The sequence below is a fragment of the Falco punctatus genome (genome assembly GCF_963210335.1).
Source record: "Falco punctatus genome assembly, chromosome: 7".
Classification (NCBI taxonomy): Eukaryota; Metazoa; Chordata; class Aves; order Falconiformes; family Falconidae; genus Falco; species Falco punctatus.
This window is the reverse complement of record NC_137587.1, coordinates 53,894,998-53,915,077: the sequence shown is the minus strand read 5'-3', so window position 1 is coordinate 53,915,077 and position 20,080 is coordinate 53,894,998. Positions and strand designations below refer to the sequence as shown.

At 42.7% G+C, this 20,080-nt stretch overlaps 1 protein-coding gene across 2 annotated transcripts in view; it reads left to right on the top strand.

Annotated features, from left to right (window-relative positions):
* Window positions 1-20,080, top strand: part of LOC308067569 (neuronal acetylcholine receptor subunit alpha-7) — a 49,438-nt gene that overhangs the window by 11,684 nt on the left and 17,674 nt on the right. For both annotated transcript variants that reach the window (XR_013929661.1, XM_080396662.1), the window contains exons 3-4: window positions 14,674-14,718; window positions 19,447-19,556. Coding sequence is in view for 1 of the 2 variants with exons in the window: in XM_080396662.1 (XP_080252788.1) it covers window positions 14,674-14,718; window positions 19,447-19,556 (155 nt within the window). In the remaining variant the exon portion in view is untranslated. The remainder of the gene's footprint in view (window positions 1-14,673; window positions 14,719-19,446; window positions 19,557-20,080) is intronic.

The following is a 20,080-nucleotide window of genomic DNA, read 5'->3' as shown; positions in this document are numbered from 1 at the left end:
TAGCAGACAGCTCCTCTCCCTGCCCTGTGGTGGCAAGAATCTGGTAACTAAGACAAACCGCAACCTTCCTTCAGTGGCATTTGTCCTTTTTTCCTGTGCTTCTAAGTATCTTCTGGCTTTTTTGACTGTTTTCTCCTTTTACCTAGCATCTTTCTTTTACCTAGACTTCTCAGTGTTAGATCTGGAAAGGTATTTCAAACAGGCTCTATTCTGTAAGATGGAATGAGAAGCACTGATTTTCCACGAACTGAAGGCAGTTTGCAGGAAGGAAAAATAAAAGACTTCTGGTAATGGTTAACGAGACGACATTAGAGATGTTCATTGTATGTGGAAGTCAGAACTTCTGTTCTGCTTTTACTTCCACAGGAGAGGACTTTGGAATTATAGTACAAAACACAGTTGGGGTTTTTCTGGTTTTGTTTGTTGGGTTTTTTAAATATGAGTAAAGTAAAGCAGTTTCTCTAACATTTTTCTCACCCTTTGTATATATAAATAATCAGCATGAATCAAAAAAGCTCAGTACTTCATTTCTTTGTTTTCTAACTACATTGGTATGGATGCCCCATTAACGGAAATAGCGAGTAGACCTCTGCTGGTATGCCACTTGTGGTGAGAAGGTTTGCATCCTCACTGTGAAAAGTATGATTAAGCTCCTAGAAAACAGATTCTGGTGTGAGGGACTGCTGTAAAGCACAGGGACCGCAACATAAAGCTTTTACATTTTACACAGGACCTCTTATTAAAGCAACAGAATTTGCAAAGCCACATAATTTAGTAATTATTGCTAGTCCTCACTGATCAACTAATAAAGCAAAACTACAGCACAAGACATACATTTTGGGAGTCAGGTCTGGCTAGCTAGTACTTGTTCTTATAAAAAGCTTGTAATTCACAGAAGTTTGGAGACTGCAACAAATATACTCCCTGTAATACTCAGAATAGTTCCTTTTTTTTTTTTTTAAGGCTATATAAAATTAAAATGACAGTATTTCTGTCACGTTCAAGTACTAGACAATACATCATGTCACTGCTTAATACATGAGTTTGTGTCCTTTGTTTTGACTGTGTGGATCAGCTTGTTACAGCCTGTGGAAGTTTGTATGAAATGTTTGAGAGGACCTCGGGGCTGCACTGCTCTCCGGCAGCTGAGCATCTGGCTCCATAGGGTGCAGCACAAAACGTACAGCTGCGGCGGGAGCGATGCGCTCGGTGCGTGCCGTCTAGTCTCTCTACTCGTCTGCTGTCATTTCTGTGCACACACAGATTACATGCTCTATAAATCTGGCATTTCTTGGGAAAGCCTGGTTTACTGTGCACATAAAGAAGGGAGTTGACTTGGTTCTTCTGGGTTTGATTTGGCACTGACTGCAGTGTCAGTGTGCACTGAGGAAGGACTTCAGATGCAGGTGGTTGCCCCTGCTGGACCCGTTTCTTTTCTGGGAAGTCTTCTGGAAGGGCTGTGGGCAGATGCTGTGGGCTGGATGAATTATCTGGGGAAAAGCAACCCACACCTAAGCAGCACCACTCCTGTCCCGCTCCTCTAACCTGGTGTGCGTGGGTCCACAGGCTGGCAGGAAGGGTGCTGCAGCAGTCTCGGGGACGGTGGCAAGGGAGGCAGGAGGTGCAGCCAAAGCAGCGCACCTACCCTCGGACACCGTCCTCGGGAGCACCTGTGTTACCAGAGGAGCCTGGGGACTAGCTTAGATTGCCAGTTGTGGTTTAACGTTTTTAAATGGTAGTCCTCATGGGCTGTGGCTCCTGGGCAATCAAGTAGGTGGCATTCTGTGTCTCTTCCCTCTTTCATTTTAGGGTTCTGTTCTCAGGCTTGTGTCGGTACAGTGCCTACTTTTCTCTCGGAAAAGCACACAGTATAAAAAATTTTCAGTAATTTACAAATCTAATTGTGCTGACAGTGGTTGAACGAAGTATTGTCGATGGATTGCAAGAAACACTTTCCTATCTATGAACAGTGTATTAACATAGAAACATTCAAATGTTAATTACTTCAAATTTAGATGATACAGATGTGAATTCTTCAATTTCTCCTGAACTCCTCACCATGTTTGCCTGAATAGACTACTAAACAATCCAACTGCTTCCAATCTAAATATATCTCAGAGTTACAAAAAAGGCAAAGAAAAAAAAAGATTTCACAATGGGTTGGCAGCAGAGAGCATATACGTACATGTGCTTATATAGAAGAAGAAATCTTTTAAAATTCACTTAGAATTTTGATTACTTAAATATTTTTAATGTTAGCTAATTTATTTTGACTTTTTAATTTATTCAAAATTGAAATAATTATTTTCCAAGAATAACCAGAAGAAACCTGAAGTAAAATGTATATTTGGATTTAACCTTGAATTATGCTTGCATTTTCATACGTGTTGTCTGAAACTAGAATTTGGTTTGTAAAAAGGAAAGGCTGCTAACACTGGCTTCAACAACAGCTAACTGGGAAGCGCAAAGAGCATGGCAGGAAGCAACGTGAGAATATGATATTTATCGAGTTCCTCTCTCCAAAATGCTCTAGTAGTGATGTGGAGCCATATTTGCATAGCTGATCATCGTGTCTCTGTATTGCTTATATGATCCTCATAATGGAGTAGCCTGAAGGGAAGATGATGGATAACTGTGTGCAGAGTTGGACCCCACACATGTTTAACTGCACAGCACTACTGCTTTGGACTTCTATTGGCTTGTTTTTCTCTGTTCAGCCATGAGTATTAACGTATTTCTGTAGTTGGCATCCCCGTAATTACTCTCAATAACTACACAGTTATGTTGCTTAGATATTTGAGAGGAAAGAAACAGGCCTCTCACCCACTGCTACTAAATGCAAGAACAAAGACAGAAAAAATAACGAGCACTGGCAAGTCTGACTGAACCACGCACTGAGCTCAACTAAGCATTTTTTATGGCTTTTGGAGCGCTCGCTCCATCTCTGACCCCACCAGACAGAAATGTTCTTTTCATAGGAGAGAGTTTGCTCTTTTGTGTTGCAGAAAACAGCAGCCTGAAGGACTGTGTAGGTGTTCTGACATTTCAGTCATGACGCTTGTTGCATTTGTGAAGAGACAGACACACAGTTGATTTTCATCAATATGTTCCTCTCAGCCAAGCTCATGGTTTCTCAGTACTTTTGTCAGTGACTCTTTACAGGCATTGAAGAGAAGTAGGGACCATATGGATTTTTAGGGAAGGTTGAAAATTAAGACCCTGTAAAAGACAACTCTCAAACCTGTACCTTAGAGGATGAAGGGTAAGGAATAACTTGATTTTCTGTGATGCTGATTTATCCTCTCTTCCTGAGTTATCAGGGTGTCTTTGTAATACTTCTTGTGTCAATAGCTGCAGAGATGTTCAGCAGGATAAGCAATATATTTTGTACTACACCCTTCTCCAGGGAACTTTTTAATTGCCATGGTGATGGCTGTGCTGTATCCTAGATTGAACAGAGACCCCAAGACATCAAGGATAATGGATCATGTAACATTAACATCAGGAATTTTGGAGATACTCCTTCTTGTTTAATTTGCCTACACTTGGAAAGATGGAGATAAGATAGTACAGTTAGAGAGACTCTCTGGGATGAGTAACAACACTTTGCTAACTGGTCCTCTGAAGCTGGCCTTACCTATGTCCATGTGTAGTGGACAGGGCTGTTCCTCATGGTTCTGTCCTAGTCAAATGCCTCTATCTCTGTGACTCTGGTGGTCCTCAAAGATTCTACAGTTTCAGCATCTGAACTGATGCTAAAACGTGGACAACATGCTCTGGTCAGGTGTGGAAATTTCTGATGCCATTATTCACAAAAATAGGATAGAAGAATGCCAGCAGCAGGCTTGTGCTGGAGCTGTGTGCTCTGATCGCACAAAGGGAGAGGACGAGACAGCTTTGTGTTCAGCCCCCTGTCCCCCCGTACCTTTCTCTTCTCCCCTTGAGAAACCACCTGCTTTCCTTCCACCTTTGTTTGCTAAATATACATGCTATAACAGCATTTCCATATGACTTAGGAATATTTTGAGGAGAAGGACTTAATAAACATCAAGTATGACTTAAAGTTGATTAGCAAGAATAAAGAGTCAAATCTTTTGATATAATGCTGTCCTGGCATTACCAGAACAGGTACAGCCTGACCTATCACAGAAGCACAGGTCGATCAGGGCTGGAAGGGACCTCAGAGACCACCCAGCCCAACCCCTGCCACAGCAGGGTCCCCTCCAGCAGGCTGCACAGTCACGTCCGGGTGGGTTTGGGATGTCTCCAGGGAAGGAGACTCCACAGCCCCTCTGGCAGCCTGTGCCAGGGCTCTGCCACCCTCCAGGGAAGGAAGTTCTTCCTCACACCCAGCTGGAGCTGCCTGTGTCCCAGTTTGTGCCCGCTGCCCCCTGCCCTGTCGCTGGGCACCACAGCCAAGAGCCTGGCCCCGTCCCCCTGACACCCCTGTCAGGTGTTTGTGTGCGTGGAGAAGATCCCTCTCAGCCTTCTCCTCGCCAGGCCGGGCAGCCCCGGCTCTCCCAGCCTTTTGTCATCAGGGAGACGCTTCAGTCCCCTCACCATCTCTGTAGCCCCTCACTGGACCCTCTCCCATAGTTCCTTGTCTGGAACCGGGGAGCCCAGCACTGGGCACGGCTCCAGCTGGGGCCTCACCAGGGCAGAGCAGAGGGGAGGGTCACCTCCCCCCACCTGCCGGCCACGCTCCTCCTCGTGCACCCCAGGGCACCGCTGGCCCCTTGGCCACCGGGGCACGCTGTTGGCTCGTGGGCAGCCTGCTGTCCCCCAGCAGCCCAGTCCCTTCCCCGCAGAGCTGCCCCCCAGCAGGGCAGCCCCAGCCTGTGCTGCTGCGTGGGGCTGTCCCTCCCCGGGCAGGACCCTACACTGGCCTTGGTGGCACTTCCCCGTGTCCCTCTCCGCCAGCTCTCCAGCCCGCCCAGGTCTCGCTGAGGGGCAGCGCAGCCTCTGGGGGGGCAGCCGCTCCTCCCTGTTTGGCACCATCAGCTGTGTTTTGCAGCTAGCCTCTAGGCAAATAAATAAGGTTGCAAGGATTTGACTCCCTCTTGTCTCGATGCTGTCCAAGGAGTGGGGCTACAGGCCTCTGTTGCTCCCTCTCAGCCTGTGGGGTGGTTGGTAGCTCACAGGTCCCAGTATGCATTCCGAGCTGGGATGCCTGCCTGTGTCAGGCTGGCAATGATAATCAGGACCTGGAGTCAGTATTTAACACTGATTCAGGGTTCAGTCCTCTCCATGGGAGTCTGCCGTGGAGTACAACGGAGTCAAGGAGTATAAATAAGGCAGCAGAACACGGTTATTACTTTGCACGCTTGCAATAAATGTAACTGCACTTTAAGCTCTGTGCTGTATTTAATAATTGAACTGAGTGAAACCTATAGTGAATCATGGGAATTCCTAAGAAACCTCCTCCTCTTACTCTTCAAAAGAATATTTTTTTCGCACAAAATGTGCTGCTATCCTGTGCTTTACTCATTTCACACGCCTGATCCCTGCTTGTCTTTGCCAAGATGAATGTGTTCAAATCTAAATACAATCTCTTGTTAACAATGATGTACTGAAAAAAAAAAGAAAATAAAAGAAAAAATGACTGCTATTACAATTATGTCCCCATGGTAACAGAAATGGTACATCATGAAGCTCTTACACATATTTATAATCTCCACTTCTTTTCTGTGAAACTCAGTGAAAATACATCTGAAGCCCATTGCCAGGACAAAGCCCTGTTACAGTCGATAGCAAGCACGACTGTCAGACCTTCTCAAGAGTACCTATGGAACAGAAATCCATTGTATTTCTTGTGCACATGTTCTGCCCAGAGTTAAGATGACTCTTCTATGCTCTTTCTCCAGCAGCGGTTCTGCTGTGTAAGGTTTGCATCCATCTGGGAAGACCTGTGTATGTTTTGAGCAAATTCCTCCTTTCCTTTAAAGTCAGACAAAGTAGTTGGGGAGAGGGCAAATGCTTCTTGCAAAAAGATTACTTGGTGTGGAGATACCAGTGGAGTTTTTCAGACTTGTAGAATAGAGCACACATGGCACAGTATAAAAACCAAACCAAACCATCCCCCCTCAGAATTTCACCTGAATTAAGCAAAGCAATCAGACTCCTCATTTCACACCCCAAATGCAGCCTTAAGCCAGGTAAAAACCAAATGACATTTTTCTAATTTTAAAGAAAAAATTAAGATAGCCAAAAGGCCAAAATTGAGCATCTAGTCCTATTCTAGCAGCACAGAATGCTTTAGTGACATTTTAGCATTTTAACTCTAGAAACCTTTAAAACTTCCACAGAACTTTAGCTATGAGCCGGAGGATACTTGGCTGTTGGATTCAGATTTACTTCCTCACTCTTGTTTTAATCGTTGTGCACCTGAACAGTGCATGGGACAGGTGAACTCCAGGCTTCAATACCCATGCAGAACGCAGACCTGAAAATCCCCATTTTTTTCAGACTTACACAGGTCAAACTCGACAGTCACCAAGTCTGAACTGTAAATGTGGGTAAGCTCATAGCAAACCTTGTGTTAAATATGTGCTGGCTCAAGTGTTAAACACAGACCAGAACTGTAGCTAGTCTAGTGCTCAGGGTATCTTTCCAGCACTCACACCAGGAGATTTCCTTTCGTCCTCTCCCATTCCCTTCTTCCCAGCTGCTACATGCCGTCTCTCACCAGTGTTGCCCAGTGACTTGCAGACCATCCTGTTGCAGTTTCCACTACGTGAAACCAGAAACTCACCATAATGAGCTTCACCATGGCTAAAGCTTGTACCTCCCCTATCCCAGGACCCCTCTGCACCCAACAACCAATGCTTGTTTCCTTTTGGGGTAACACTCCATGTTATTTCTGCTCCGTTCCTCAGCCTGTCTTTTCTGCTTGTCCTTGCTACTGCGTGCAAACATCTGGAACTAATGTCGGCACATGTGGCAGTCCAAGCTGCTGTACATTGAGCTTACAAGTGCGTGCAAAGACTGCACTGCTGAGGATATTTATAGCAGTGCTGAAATCGGTAACGCTATGTAGAAGTTTTGTCACAGTACTGTGAAGTATTCATTTGGCACTGTTGCATTGTTATTTGTAGCTGGGCACCATTTCCCTTGTGTTTAATTGGCTGGAAATAATGTGCTTGTAGGTTAGAAGAAAGACTTACAAAGTCATTTTTTAAAACACATTTGTTGATTTTCTACTCATTTAATCACGCTTATAATAATTAAAAAAACCCCAACAAACACTCCCCCCAAAAAAACCCCCAAAACAAAACAAACCCAAAAAGACAGTAAGTAGTCTGAACAATTTCATGTGTTCCTGATGGATGGGACACACTTACAGACTGTCAAGACAGGAAAATGCCTGGATTAACAGTGACCCTCTCCTACAAATATTTCTAAATTTGTTTATACCATTGAGCCGCTATATACAACAGTCACTAGCCTGAACACTGCCTGAATGATACACCCTTTCAGAAAGACTCTTCAGCTGCATTCTCATTTTCAGCTGCACATTTTAGTGTAGGTTCTTGCTCAGCTCTATTGTACTGTTCACACGATGCGAAGAGGATGATTTTTTAATTCAAATAGGAAATAGAGGAACTGTCACTGCATCTGGGATTGGTACTGCCACTCCTTCAAGATTATAGAAGTGCTCAGGAAAGCAGGTTGTGTTGGGAATATGCCAAAGATTTGCCCTGCTTTGTTCCTGGCTAGAGATTTAGGGGACTTCCATGAACTTTTCACTGTATCACAAATGAAAGCATGGGCTGGGGAGAGAGTGAGGGGCAGCCTCCCTGCAGGGAAACTCTGTCTGTTTCCCACATAACTCTTCGGTATTCCAGTTAGCCCCAGAATAGCCATTTATTGCCTTGCTCTTCATTGCATTTACAGCCCAAAGTCAGCCTTCGTAAAAAACAAAAACAGGCAGTGGCAGCAATCTGTGCCAGTCTGTCATCTCCAGCAACACACTCCACTCTCCCCCGTGAGGAGCAGTTCTCCAGAGCAGTTCTCTGATTTCAAAGACCTTTAGCACATAGAGAGTATGAAGAGCAATTCATATGCCACCCATCACAAATCTAATAAACCTAAGAGCTCAACAGAAAAGTTTTCTTTACAATTTTCACTTCAGTTAACTACTCACATTTTGGTTTGCCTTAAGATTTTAATTCTTTGATTAAAAAAGAAAAAAAAATGCTAGAAGAAATTAAATCAGAGGTCAAGAAGCACAGAAAGTAAGGCAGACGTTTCCAGGCTAGATTTCAGAGATTTGACTGCATCTCAGTGCTACAGAAGATATTTAGCTAAATCCAAGCACAGCTGCAAGACCTTATCCCTGAAGGTCTGAAAGAGCCAGAGTCTGAGTTGGAAGGTGAGGAAGTCACAGACAGCAGTGCTGATATCTTCGGCAGTGAAGGTGCCTCAGGACTGAGTTTGGCTTTGAAGTGGAATGTGGAAGGGAAGGGTGATATCCTAAATGCCTTCACTTAGTCACTAAGGTCACTAGCAGCCTGGAGTGGCTGAGTATAAAAGAATGAAGACCAACATTCAGGAGGTTTTTAGCAGCAAGAGAATCAGGGCAAATTTGGAGCTGTCATAGGAAGAGCTGGCCTAAGGCAAGCCCGAGGCCAGGGCCAAGTCATGCAGAAGTGGCACACGTGCTGACTGGGCTGCCTCGTAGGACACGTCATCCGCAAGCCTGTTCGAAGGTTGCAACAGTTGCTGGAATTCTGAAGGAGTGTTGCTTCCCAGCAGTAGGCTGTACCACTACCACATCGTCATAGATGTCAGAGCTCTGGTTTTATGTAAAAATCTCACCGATATGGCAGAAGTCAGAACATCAGATGTCTAAGTTTGAAGTTATCTCAGGAAAAATGGAGTGAAACAGTGAAAATTTATATTTTCCACTTCTGACTTCTTATGGAATCATTTTGCACTTTTTGTGTCTATTTTCAAAAAACTGGAAACATTCTGTGGCCTGTTCCTGGTGTTGAGCCTCACATGCTGGATCATGGAATATTATTAATATTATTTATGCATTGGTAATGCCTGTTTATACAGCGTTTTCTGCATAATTGGAAATACGTGCTGTAAGCTGAGTCAAAAAACATTTACTATGATAAAAAGGTGTATTGCTGACTACTGGAGAAAAGAAGGGTAGTTGCACTAACCTATTCCTTTTGTGGTGGAAGGAAAGTCAGGTGGGGAAAAGGCATCAGGAGTTCTAGCCTCTTTCATCTCACAAATCCTGTACGCTGCCTTTTTTCTTCCTACTTACATTGCCTAAAAATCCTGTTTCACAGAGCCAACTCTCTGTGTATTTTATTCCTATAGAAAAAAACCCAAACATTTCTTAATTCTACCCAATTTTGCATTTTGATTAATCTTGCCTTTTGGAGGTGCAACGTAGGTGATGCCTTATGGCTTCAGGGGTAATGAATGTGCAGCCGCTACAGGGCAGCCTGACTCTGTGCCCTCTGCTACATTCTTCAAAATCAGGACTTGTTGTGCAGCTCCAGCCCCCACCTATGGATGGCTAGAGGTAGTCCTGGGCAAGCCGCTGCAGTTTTCACTTCAGGGTCCTTGCTGAAGCGGCAGGCTGGCTTTTGTAACTCACTCATTTTTATACTCACCACTGAGATAGCAAAAAGTAAATTTTGCCTGCCACTAAGAAGACCCGAGCCACCTTTAATACGGAAGTTTAGCATTAACCTTGGCACGTGAGGAGAGGATAATGGCAGTAGTCCCCCCGTGCTGACTTAGTGTTATAAAGAGTGCGAGGTCGCTACGTTGTTTTCGTAGGGGCTCTAGTTGGGTGAAGCTGGACCACGTGCTGCTCTGGCCTCTCCCGGAGGCTGGCCACACATGGGCAGGAACGGAGCAGTCCAGCCCCTTCCCGCCTCTCCATAACTTCTGAGGAGCTCAGATTCATCTTGCCACTATGGCTGCCTAATGTATGGCCACAGCATCAATCTTCTGTCAACTGTCTGTTTTATGAATGCTTAACTCACCCTCCTGCCCGCTCTCTCAGTACTAATCCTGCAAGAAGTCACGCTTTTTGTACAGTTCAGTGAGCTCAGCGCATGACCCTAAAAAGGAACAGGAAGAAAACCTTAAGTTGTCTAAAGCAAAAATTAAACATAACAGGGTTTTAAATGATGTGGGGAAAAAATGTCATTGTCATTAGGTGCTAGTAATTTGGCACAGTGGATCAGAAGATGTTGAGAATGTTCAATGAACAGATGCTGAGACAATGAGATAAGAGCTAATGAACTGATTAACCCGCTCGTTTCAGTAGTATGACATTCAAGCAAACAAAAGTGAAAATCTATATAGGGAGTGCCTATATGTCTCTTACTGGCTGCCAGCCCATTTTTAACTTCAGACTGCAATTATTAATTTCAGTCTTGCCACAAGGTACCAGTCAGGAACTTAGCATTATTGCTATAATGAGGGACTTCTTAAAATGTTTTTACAAAGTCTTTTCTTAAGGTTCATAGTAATTGAAGCCCAGCTCAAAGAGGCATTGCTTTTCCTGTAATTTAGGTGAGATTCAACCATGTAAGAATAAAGAGTCTGGATTGAAGTGCAAGAATTACAGCTAATAGATTGTAGTCGGGACATCACTTTGTGCAGGTCTTCTGGGAAGTATGTGTTTCTTGCTAGGTGCTGCATGTCACTGTCTGCATATGACATATAGATGTCATATCTGTAGGCATGCAGGATTATTTTACTTCTTTTTCCCCTTGTTTTTGCTGCGTAGCTGTTCTAGTGTGGATACTAGATGTGCTGACATCGTCTTGAAAGTTAGCAGATAGTGTTCCTTACAAAGTTTGTAGTGTCCAGGCTAACGCCCTTCACAAAGCATTGCCAAATTTTCATCTCTTCTTTTATACATTCTGTTGAACACAGGGTAAGGGAAGGATAATGTGAGAATCTGATGCTGTGTTTCCAAAGGTGGTCAGTCCGATAAGACAGTTTAAATAGAAAAGACTGACAAAACCAGAAATGGGACCTGGAAAAATGGAGACAGTGCAACTCCCTTCCAAAACTTCCAGAAATTATTACCTCTAACTTCAAAAATTAATGAAGGACCCATTCAGGTCTTCCTGATGTCAGTTACTTTCCCTTCCTTAACTACATTGCCCTGAAATGTGATAAGCAGTCCAGTAGTAATTTGCCATCTGCCTCACAGATCATGCTTACAGTTATCAATCCATAGGCCGAAGAAGCCTCCCACTCGCCTCCCACCATGCAAATGAAACCTCAGTCTTCATTAGCTGCACTACTTGGCCAGTACTACCTGGTTACGCAAGTAACTTAAAGTAGCTCGTATGGGGAAAACCCACACCAATCCAGACAACACGATACAGTTTCTGGTCTCATTCTCCAACTTGTTTTCTCAGCATCTCAGATTATATTGTGAAGTCCCTGTTCCTTGCTCCGTTATAGCAGAAGGGGTTTGTAATAGTAGCTCCCTTGCTTTTGTGTTCAATGCTTTTTCTGTAAGTGTTTACAAAACATTGCAAAGTGACCAAAACTGGTGAAGTTCTGTGAAGCATTTCAAGCCCACCCATCATTTCATGGGGAAGTACTGCACAACTCTGATGAAAACCAGTGTTAATGCAGTTTGCTGTAAAGCTTTCAAAACAGTGTCCAAAAAGCTCTCCTAGTCAGGAGAAACCTTGCAGGATGTCTCCTGCCACATCTTTCACCAGCTTCGCATAGGACCATGGAGAGGCACAAACTCTCTAAAATCAGAATCTTTCCTGCAGTGATGGGTGAGTCAATCTGGTAACGACGAAAATGTTGGAAGCCATTTGCTCCAGCAAACACTATAAAAAACCCCACCGCTATAAACCAAGTCTCAGCATGCAGCAAAGTTTTTATTGCTGAGGAGCAATGGTGGGATTTATGATTCAAACACTGACGGAACCTTAAATATAGTGCTCCAAGTGGGAGTTACTTTGTTCAAATATGTTCTTTCAGGCTCTGAATGCTTAAAATAACAGAAACAAACCCCAGGAAAACAGCATGGGCCATCTTCATTTAGGGCTTGTCTTCGCTGGACAAGTTTGAGTTACGTATCTGAGGATACCCTCTCTGAGTTTGAGTGAAAGATGACACTTCAGAATAAGACTTGGCTTTCAGAATACCTCTGCAGTCTCCTGCAGGCAAACCTGCCGCGGCTCTGCCAGGCTCGTGCTGCCAGGAGCACAGCTGGGCTGGCTGGCTGCTGTCCCCCTCAGCTCTGCTGGTGTGACCGCTCAGTGGTGGCTCTCTAGCCCAGCTCTGTGGTGTGTGCTGGTTGATAGTACAGCTCCTTTCTGGTACTCCTAAAATAGTTCATCCAACTGTGCTGTGGTCTCAGGGCTTCAAAATAAATCTCCAGGGCGTATCATTAGCTTAAGCATCAGCAGCACTCCAGTACAATCTTTTCCTGTTACTGAAAAGGGAATTTTTGAAACATCACTAATCTAAGGCTGAGGCCATTCATGTGCAGAAAGAGATCACACTGGGAATAAAATGTGAGTTTAACTCAGAATTTAACTGTGCAAGAGTACATGCCATTCAGCTAATAGTTCCCACGACATAATGGGTTCTGAATTGCTCTGCACCTTTGAGTAGCCAGTTTTTCCCGTGCAAAGCAGCACAACTGCTGTCTGCCCTGCAGAGAAAGCACACAGCAGCGGAGCTCTCAGCTTTGCCCAGGTGCAGTAGATGGGACACTGCATTACAGGAACTTGTCATGTTCATCTGGGACGGTGCACAGAGCTTTGAGAAAATGCTATCAAACTTTCAGTAAGTTTTCATTGGTGGTATTTACATATGACCTAAAAATGTCTATGATGAATAGAAGCACACGTATGTTTTACATGTCCTGAATTTGCAACACTTGTTTATAGACTTTAGTTCATGGTGATATGAATGGTATCTTAAGGATTGTTTCTTAATTCATCATTAAAGATCCCATGCCAACTAGTCTTGTGCTTTAGCACTATAAGCAAGTTGTTGAGACAGACACCAAATTAAGGTTTGTATGGCTAGAGAGTAAGAGCTACTATTGCAAATTAATTACTGCTTCACCTGGCTGACTTCTTCAGCAATGCCTTCAGCATGCTAATTCAATGCAGCTTAATAACGTATTCCTGAAACCAAAGGGTTAAAGAAACTTGTTTACCCAGGATGCCATTTGAATGAGCTGTTCACTTGAGATACTTTTGAAAAAGTAAGGTTCATGGAGGTGATGAAGCAGAAAATAGAGAAGAAAAGTGCCAGATCCCTAGCTGTGGTCTGTGCTTCCTTATATTTTTTATTTTACTTTTCCTGTTAAAGGAAGGTAGGAATGTGCATTTGAGGGCAGACTTTATTCATGCACAATAACTATCTTTACCTAAAATCTTTTTTTTTGTCTGTATGTTGTACATTTAGTTGTGATTATACGTCATGTAGTAACACTGGCATACATTTACTGATGCTGCTCCTCAAAAGGCTTCACTTGCTTTAAAAATGCCATTGCCCCCTGCACTGTATTAGCATTTACACGCTGTGTAACTTTTTACTATTGTGCTGCTCTAAAATGGCTTCAGTTAAAGGTCCCTCAGGCCTTTTGTTCCCTTAATCCACGAAACAACAGCAAAAGGGTAAAGATTATTGACCTTTAGTAAAGAGTATTAACAAAAGAACAAAGCTTTTTTTTTTTTTTTTTGTATTAAATGTGATTAAATCTTTTTTTTTTTTTGCCCAGTTTTTGGGCATTCAGGAACAACATTAAGTTCAAGAGCGACAGATTTAAGTCAAAGGTCTAGATTCAAAACTCTGGCAGATGCTGCTGTACGGGTGACAGACTTGCTCTGGCACTTCTTTGTACTGTGAATGAAGCTCTGACTGGTGCTGGGGCAGGGATGTGCATTCAGTTTGGAGAATCTATAATACTGACAGAATATATAGTATACTCCATTAGCTTCACACAGCCCAAGTGCATAGCAATACAGTACCTCCATAGAATAATGTCACCAACATGTCTGGCAAGTGAAGAATTAAACTCTCTAACGAGCTGGAGCAGTGAGATGCCTATTGTGGCACCTGAGCTGGCACCAGGTAGCCCCAGGAGGCAAGGGGGAAGGCCTTCAGCTGCTCCAGGCAAAACGATAACCTTCTGCCCTGACAACAAGTTTTCTGGTAAAGCCGATGCAACGCTTTTTGTGTAGTTCCACTGGTATCAGTGTTGCTACTTGCCCGTTAAGAAGCTACTCAGTATGGCCTTGACACACGTCAGCTGAGCTTAGTCGCACTTTCTTTGTTTGGTATCTTTGCTACTACCTGCCTGCGTCTGGTGCGTCAGGTTGATCAGCGAGAGGGCTGCCCCTGCCAGAGGTGGAGCAGGAAGCTCCTGCTGTCAGCTGCTTTGCCTTCTGAGAGTCTGTATTACAGACGGAGCCCCAGGGAAGAGTCTGGCAGAAGGACACCCTCAGGAAACCGTTGGATTGACTGTGGCAATATGAAATATAGTAAAAAGAACCTGTGAAATCTTCTGTTGCAGTGAGTTAGAGGCAATGATTCCCTTTGCTCTGGAAGGTACCTTAGCACAGCTGGCTATTTCATAATAGTCAAATATATTTACCCGTGTCATTTTGGTTTTCATCTTCTTCCTTTCCTTCTGCTTCCTCCCAGGATGAAAAGAATCAAGTATTAACAACAAACATCTGGCTACAAATGGTAAGTTTTAAAACAAAGTATGTTTTTTTCCCCCTTTGGTCTTTTGAGTTTAATCTGTTGAAGGGTTTGAATTTTAGAAAACTTTCAAGTTCTTGTTCTCTATCTTGCTACGTAATGGACAAAGCTAAGTTGAATGGAAAGCTGTATGGCTGAGATTTAGGTCTTGATGTTTCAGGTATTTCTGCAAACTTTTAAGACATTGAGTCACTACATCTAAGTAAGTTACTAACTCATTGTAGTTGATTTAGTCATGCTAGATTCTTGACTGTGATAACAGTGTCTTAATAGTCCCTGGTACCTGTCAAGTAGAGTAAGGCACTGAGCAAGTGCCTTATCACTCATTTCAACAAATCCATTACGGCTTGGTAAATCATTTGATTGTGAAAAAGAACTATAGGTGCAAGAAATCCATTTCATGTGCAATATCTGTTCAGATCAGCATTCTGAGAATCGTCAGATGGTTCTTCTGATACAGGGCAAAAATTGTTCCAAAGAGGTTCATTATTCCCTGAGAGCTGCCGCCACCGTCCTACCTGAATGTCTCTGCCATCCTACTTGGTTTGCTATCTATCTCCTTCAGAAACTGCAAGAGGATTTTAATTAAAATGGCCATGCTGTTCCTGTGTTGTTCAAAATGTCATTCTTTAAACACAGGTCATCATCAGAAGGTACCTGTGAACATGAAAGGTTTTTTATGTTACTTCTCCAAATTCTGTACTTTTCTGTATTGGAATATCAGTCCAATTTCCTAATGTTCAGCTGGGAACAGTATACTTTTTCCTGGTTTCCCAGTTTATTTGGCCCACATAGGCTGTTCATTTTTCAAACAGTAGCTTTGTTTTACCTTTTGGTGCAATGTTTAGTTGTTATAGTTGTCACAGAATTGCGCATCCTCTTTTATTACTTAACCATAGCTATTGCCACCACTAGACACCACACCTGAGAACTTTGCCCCTATTAACTCATGGCTGGCATTGCTGGGCAGGAGTAAGTTTCACTCACTTTGTAATAAATGCACCAGATAACAGAATATTCCAGAACATTGTGAGAGTCTTTTGAATTTCTTTTTTTCTGAAAGGTTAACAAACGAGAGAGCTGCTCCTAGGCAAAGAATCCTACACAGATTTATTCTGACTTGACTGGCTATTTTTTTGTGTTAGTTTAGATTAAGACTTAATTAAGAAGATGCTTCTTACCATGCTGACTACTGTGGGCTCCTAATACTTCCACAAAACATTTCTACTATAAGTTTGTGCTTTAAAAAGATGGAGTGATATGGGGAGCTTTCTCCATACTGTAGCAGCTTGGATGAGATTTGCCATTAGTGGAATTCCTTTCTGTATTACAGAAACTGAACTGTTCAGGTTAAGTAAAGGTTTACAGAAGAGTTTGATTATTCAAGATAATCATGCTGCTTCTGAAGATACTTTACACCTTGCAGTTTCTTTAACCAGCTCATTCAGTTTAAATGCATTCTTTTTTCTTCTGTTGTAAATTTTGTATAGAGCACCTCTTTTGCCCTGTGGTAGGCTTTAGGAAACAAATGACAGACTATTTTGATGGCCTACAAAGGACAGCATGGGTATTCCATTTATTCGCAAAGAAAAGTTGACATGGAAGAAGGATTCAGCTCACGTTGTTTTACAGGCTTGCTGTACAGTAAGATTAAAACTGTCAAATATAATATGTTTTTGGCTTTGAGCTACAATGACAACAGTTGCTATGATTTCTTACCAGGAAAACAGATGACAATTCATACTCCAGAAGCTATCACTTATTTTCCAGAAGCTATCACTTATTTTCCTTCTCTTTATCCTGCAGCATCCTTATCCTGTTTGAGATCCCCCCCCCCCCCCCCCCGGAAATTCCTGATTCTTTCATATATTCTGTATATTCTGTATTTATTTTGATTTATTCAGCTTAGCATATACTGTATGTGGAACATGTTTAGACTGCAATGAGTGGATCACTTGACTACTACAAAAAATGTAGCCACTCTTCATGGCCCGTGTATAGATTAAAAACACAGAGATGTGTTTGCATATTAACCATCTATTAATGGTATACTAGACAGATTGAAAGCATGCTTCAGACAGACATATGTCATTTTATTGTGCTGAATGGTCTGAAATAAATTTGTCTCTGAATTTCCCTCTCCACTCCCTTTCTTGATATATATGTGTGTATAACTAGTGATGTATCTTAAATACATTTTATGTCATCATCACTGAAATACTTAAATACAAAAGCTAACCTGGGAGAAAGGGGAGTAGGAGTCTAGCGTTTATACATGCAGACTGACCCTGACCACTGTCTCTATGGCAATACTGTTCAGCAGCAAAATCTTAAACTTGATCTAAGTTACAGCAGGAGCCTTACCTAGTCACAGGGATTAGTAAGTACCGAGTACCCCGAGCTGTTTGCTGTTTTAATCTGCATCAAATGTACTCCAGCTACAGCGGGGACTGTATTCCTAAAGTTAAAACAAAACAAGGCAGCTTGTGTCCAGCTGGATGCGTGAGCACTTTGTACACGCAGCTAAACAGAGCAACCGTACACTGCCTAACATCATCTCTAATAAAGACTTTAATATTAAGTTTTCTTATTGCCCTTTACATCACTCAGTGTCACCCTATACTACATCTTATCGGCCGCGGTAACTCCTAAAAGAAGGTAGAATAAGAAATGAGTGGATATATGGCTGTAAATAGCTGTAATGCAGGTCAGATGGTAGTGGCCAGGAGAGCCCGCTGCACACCGCCAGCCCGAGGGAAGTGTGTGCCCTTGGCAGCAGCTGTCACAGTCACCTTCTGTCACCTCCCCAAAGCCAGTCACCTAAAGCCAACAAAAGCCCACCAGTTTATGTGCCTCAGAACCACCTATTGTGTTTGTTTACACTGCTGGGCTTTGTGAAAAATAGAAATAGCAAGATCCTCACGGTATGTCTACATTCCACAAAAGATGACGTAGAAAAAAATAAAGTGACGTTTGTCTATCAGGAAGTTCATGTAAAACAATTTACTGTTAAAATGGATGTAAAATATCTGAAAAAAAGATGAGAAGCTGTTGATCAGCTTACGGAAGCTGGGTGTAGATGAGCATGAGCAATATACAGTTTAATTAGAGAACTGTGAATGGAGCAGGCAGTGAAGAGGGAGATCCATAAACAGAGCCAGATATTCTGATTTAAGACTTATGTAAAAAAAATACTATCTGTAAAGCAAAAGGGAAAAGTAATGTGCAACTCAGATCATTTATCCAGGTGTCAAGGCACTACAAATTCATACTAAAATATGAATGAGATAAATATGGAAGCACAGGCCAAGAAATTGTAAAAGATTTACAAAAGTTGTGTGATGAATGCTATTAGATGTGTTGCGTGCATCAAAATGGATGCTTACAAACACCATTCTACCAGTACAAGAATGAATTTGAATACCTGCAGCGTGAGGCTAGCCAGAAACTTGTCCAGTGCATCAAACTGAAATTTGCCTGTGACAGCAATGCGAGGATTTACACAGAACAGTTTGATGGGAACACCCCAGGAGAACGATCAATAATACTACCTCCACAATACCCACTGGAATTTTTTTCTGACCTTAATGTTGGTCAAAGATTTTGATAAGGACCACTAGATTATGGAAGGGCGAAGTATTGTACATTTACTCACCCATTTCAAAGTTTACATTTAAAAGACTAACATTTGGCATTGCAACAGCACTGTAAACCTGGAGAAGTTTTCATGGTGAGTTGTGTGATGCCTACAGCTATGTGAAGTTAATGCAAATAACAGTATGGAGATAGAGGCACAATACAATGAAGCGTAGAGATCAGAAGAAAAATTTTGTGGAAACATATTTCTTATTTATACTTTTTGCATACAATAGTAAACACCCTTGTATCCCAGCAAGTCATCTCCTTGGTCAGGGGTGAAGTGCAACCTCAGTTTCAGGACAGTACAGAGGCTCATGCTGGTGTTTCTCAGGTGATCAGGAGGTAACCAGCTCGCTCCTGCACTTTGGAGCAATGCTTTTGTTTATGACTCTGCACAACCAGATGTTTCTGTGACAGCATCTGGGATTCAGCAGTGCTGAAGCGCAGATGAAACCCAGGCTGGTTTGCCTGCAACAGGCTCCCAGCCTACACTGGCAGTCCAAGGAGCATGGTGGCTCGCGGGGTGATACTGCAGGCAGCGAGTGATCTGCTGCCTCCGAGGTTGCCCGACATCAGGCCACAGGAGCTGCTAGGAGCTTCTGTGCTCCTATTAACCATTCTGCCATCCCAGTTGTTTCCCGGCCAGCAGTGACTGTTGCCTGCTCTACATCACGTCTATAACCAAGTTATTACAACCTGAGAATTTCCAACAACAGAAAACAGTTGTCTATGAAGATAAACATAACTGAAGCTGATGTACGAATTGTAAAAGAAAATCTGTTCGATCCCAGATTGCCCCCAGAGACAGCATGAACAACAAGCACCCCAAATCTTTTATAGGCTATTATGTGCAGTGGAGTGTGAACTGAAAATGAGATTTTTATGCTTGATTAAGGCCAGAAAAAAATTCCAATGGGTATTGCAGAGGTAATATCCAAATATTTCATTGTCTGAAGCCAGATACTATCTCTCGAACAAGAGATCACCTGTTGTTTCAGACTATCCAGTCCCTAGAGAACTACAGTGCACCAGTGGATGACATGACCTAACTTACTTTTTGTGTGTGTGTCTTAGTACTGGACAGATCACTATCTGCAGTGGAACGTGTCTGAATACCCAGGTGTGAAGAATGTCCGTTTTCCTGATGGACTGATTTGGAAGCCAGATATTCTTCTCTATAACAGGTAAACCCACTTTTTTTCATGTTGGGGAGGAGAGAAGAACATAGAATTATATAATCACAGAATAGCCCAGGTTGGAAGGGACCTCAAAAGCTCAACTGGTCCAACCTTTCATGGAAAAGGGAGCCTAGATGAGATTATTTGCCTTGCAAAGATAAGACAAGGCAAATGACAGAATCACCTCATCAAAATGCCTAGGTTTTGAAATACTTTTCCCAAAAGGTTTTTGGAATACTGGAAAATTACCAGCCTCCTGTTTACACAACAGAAAGTCATATTTGCAAATACTTCATGAACAATGACATCCTCCCTAACAGCAGCTCTGCCTGGGGTTTGTGAGATGATTAGAAAACTAAACTTTTCTGGTTGTGTCTAATGTGTGATAATTTCCTCTTAAATTCTTTGTTTGGTCTAAATCCTGGTGAATTCAAATCTGACCTTTGACTGCTTGTCTGGTTTCAGTTTGGGTTTCACTAGAGGCAGAATAAGTGAACGCCAGTAAATATGTTTGAATTTTTCCATGCCCA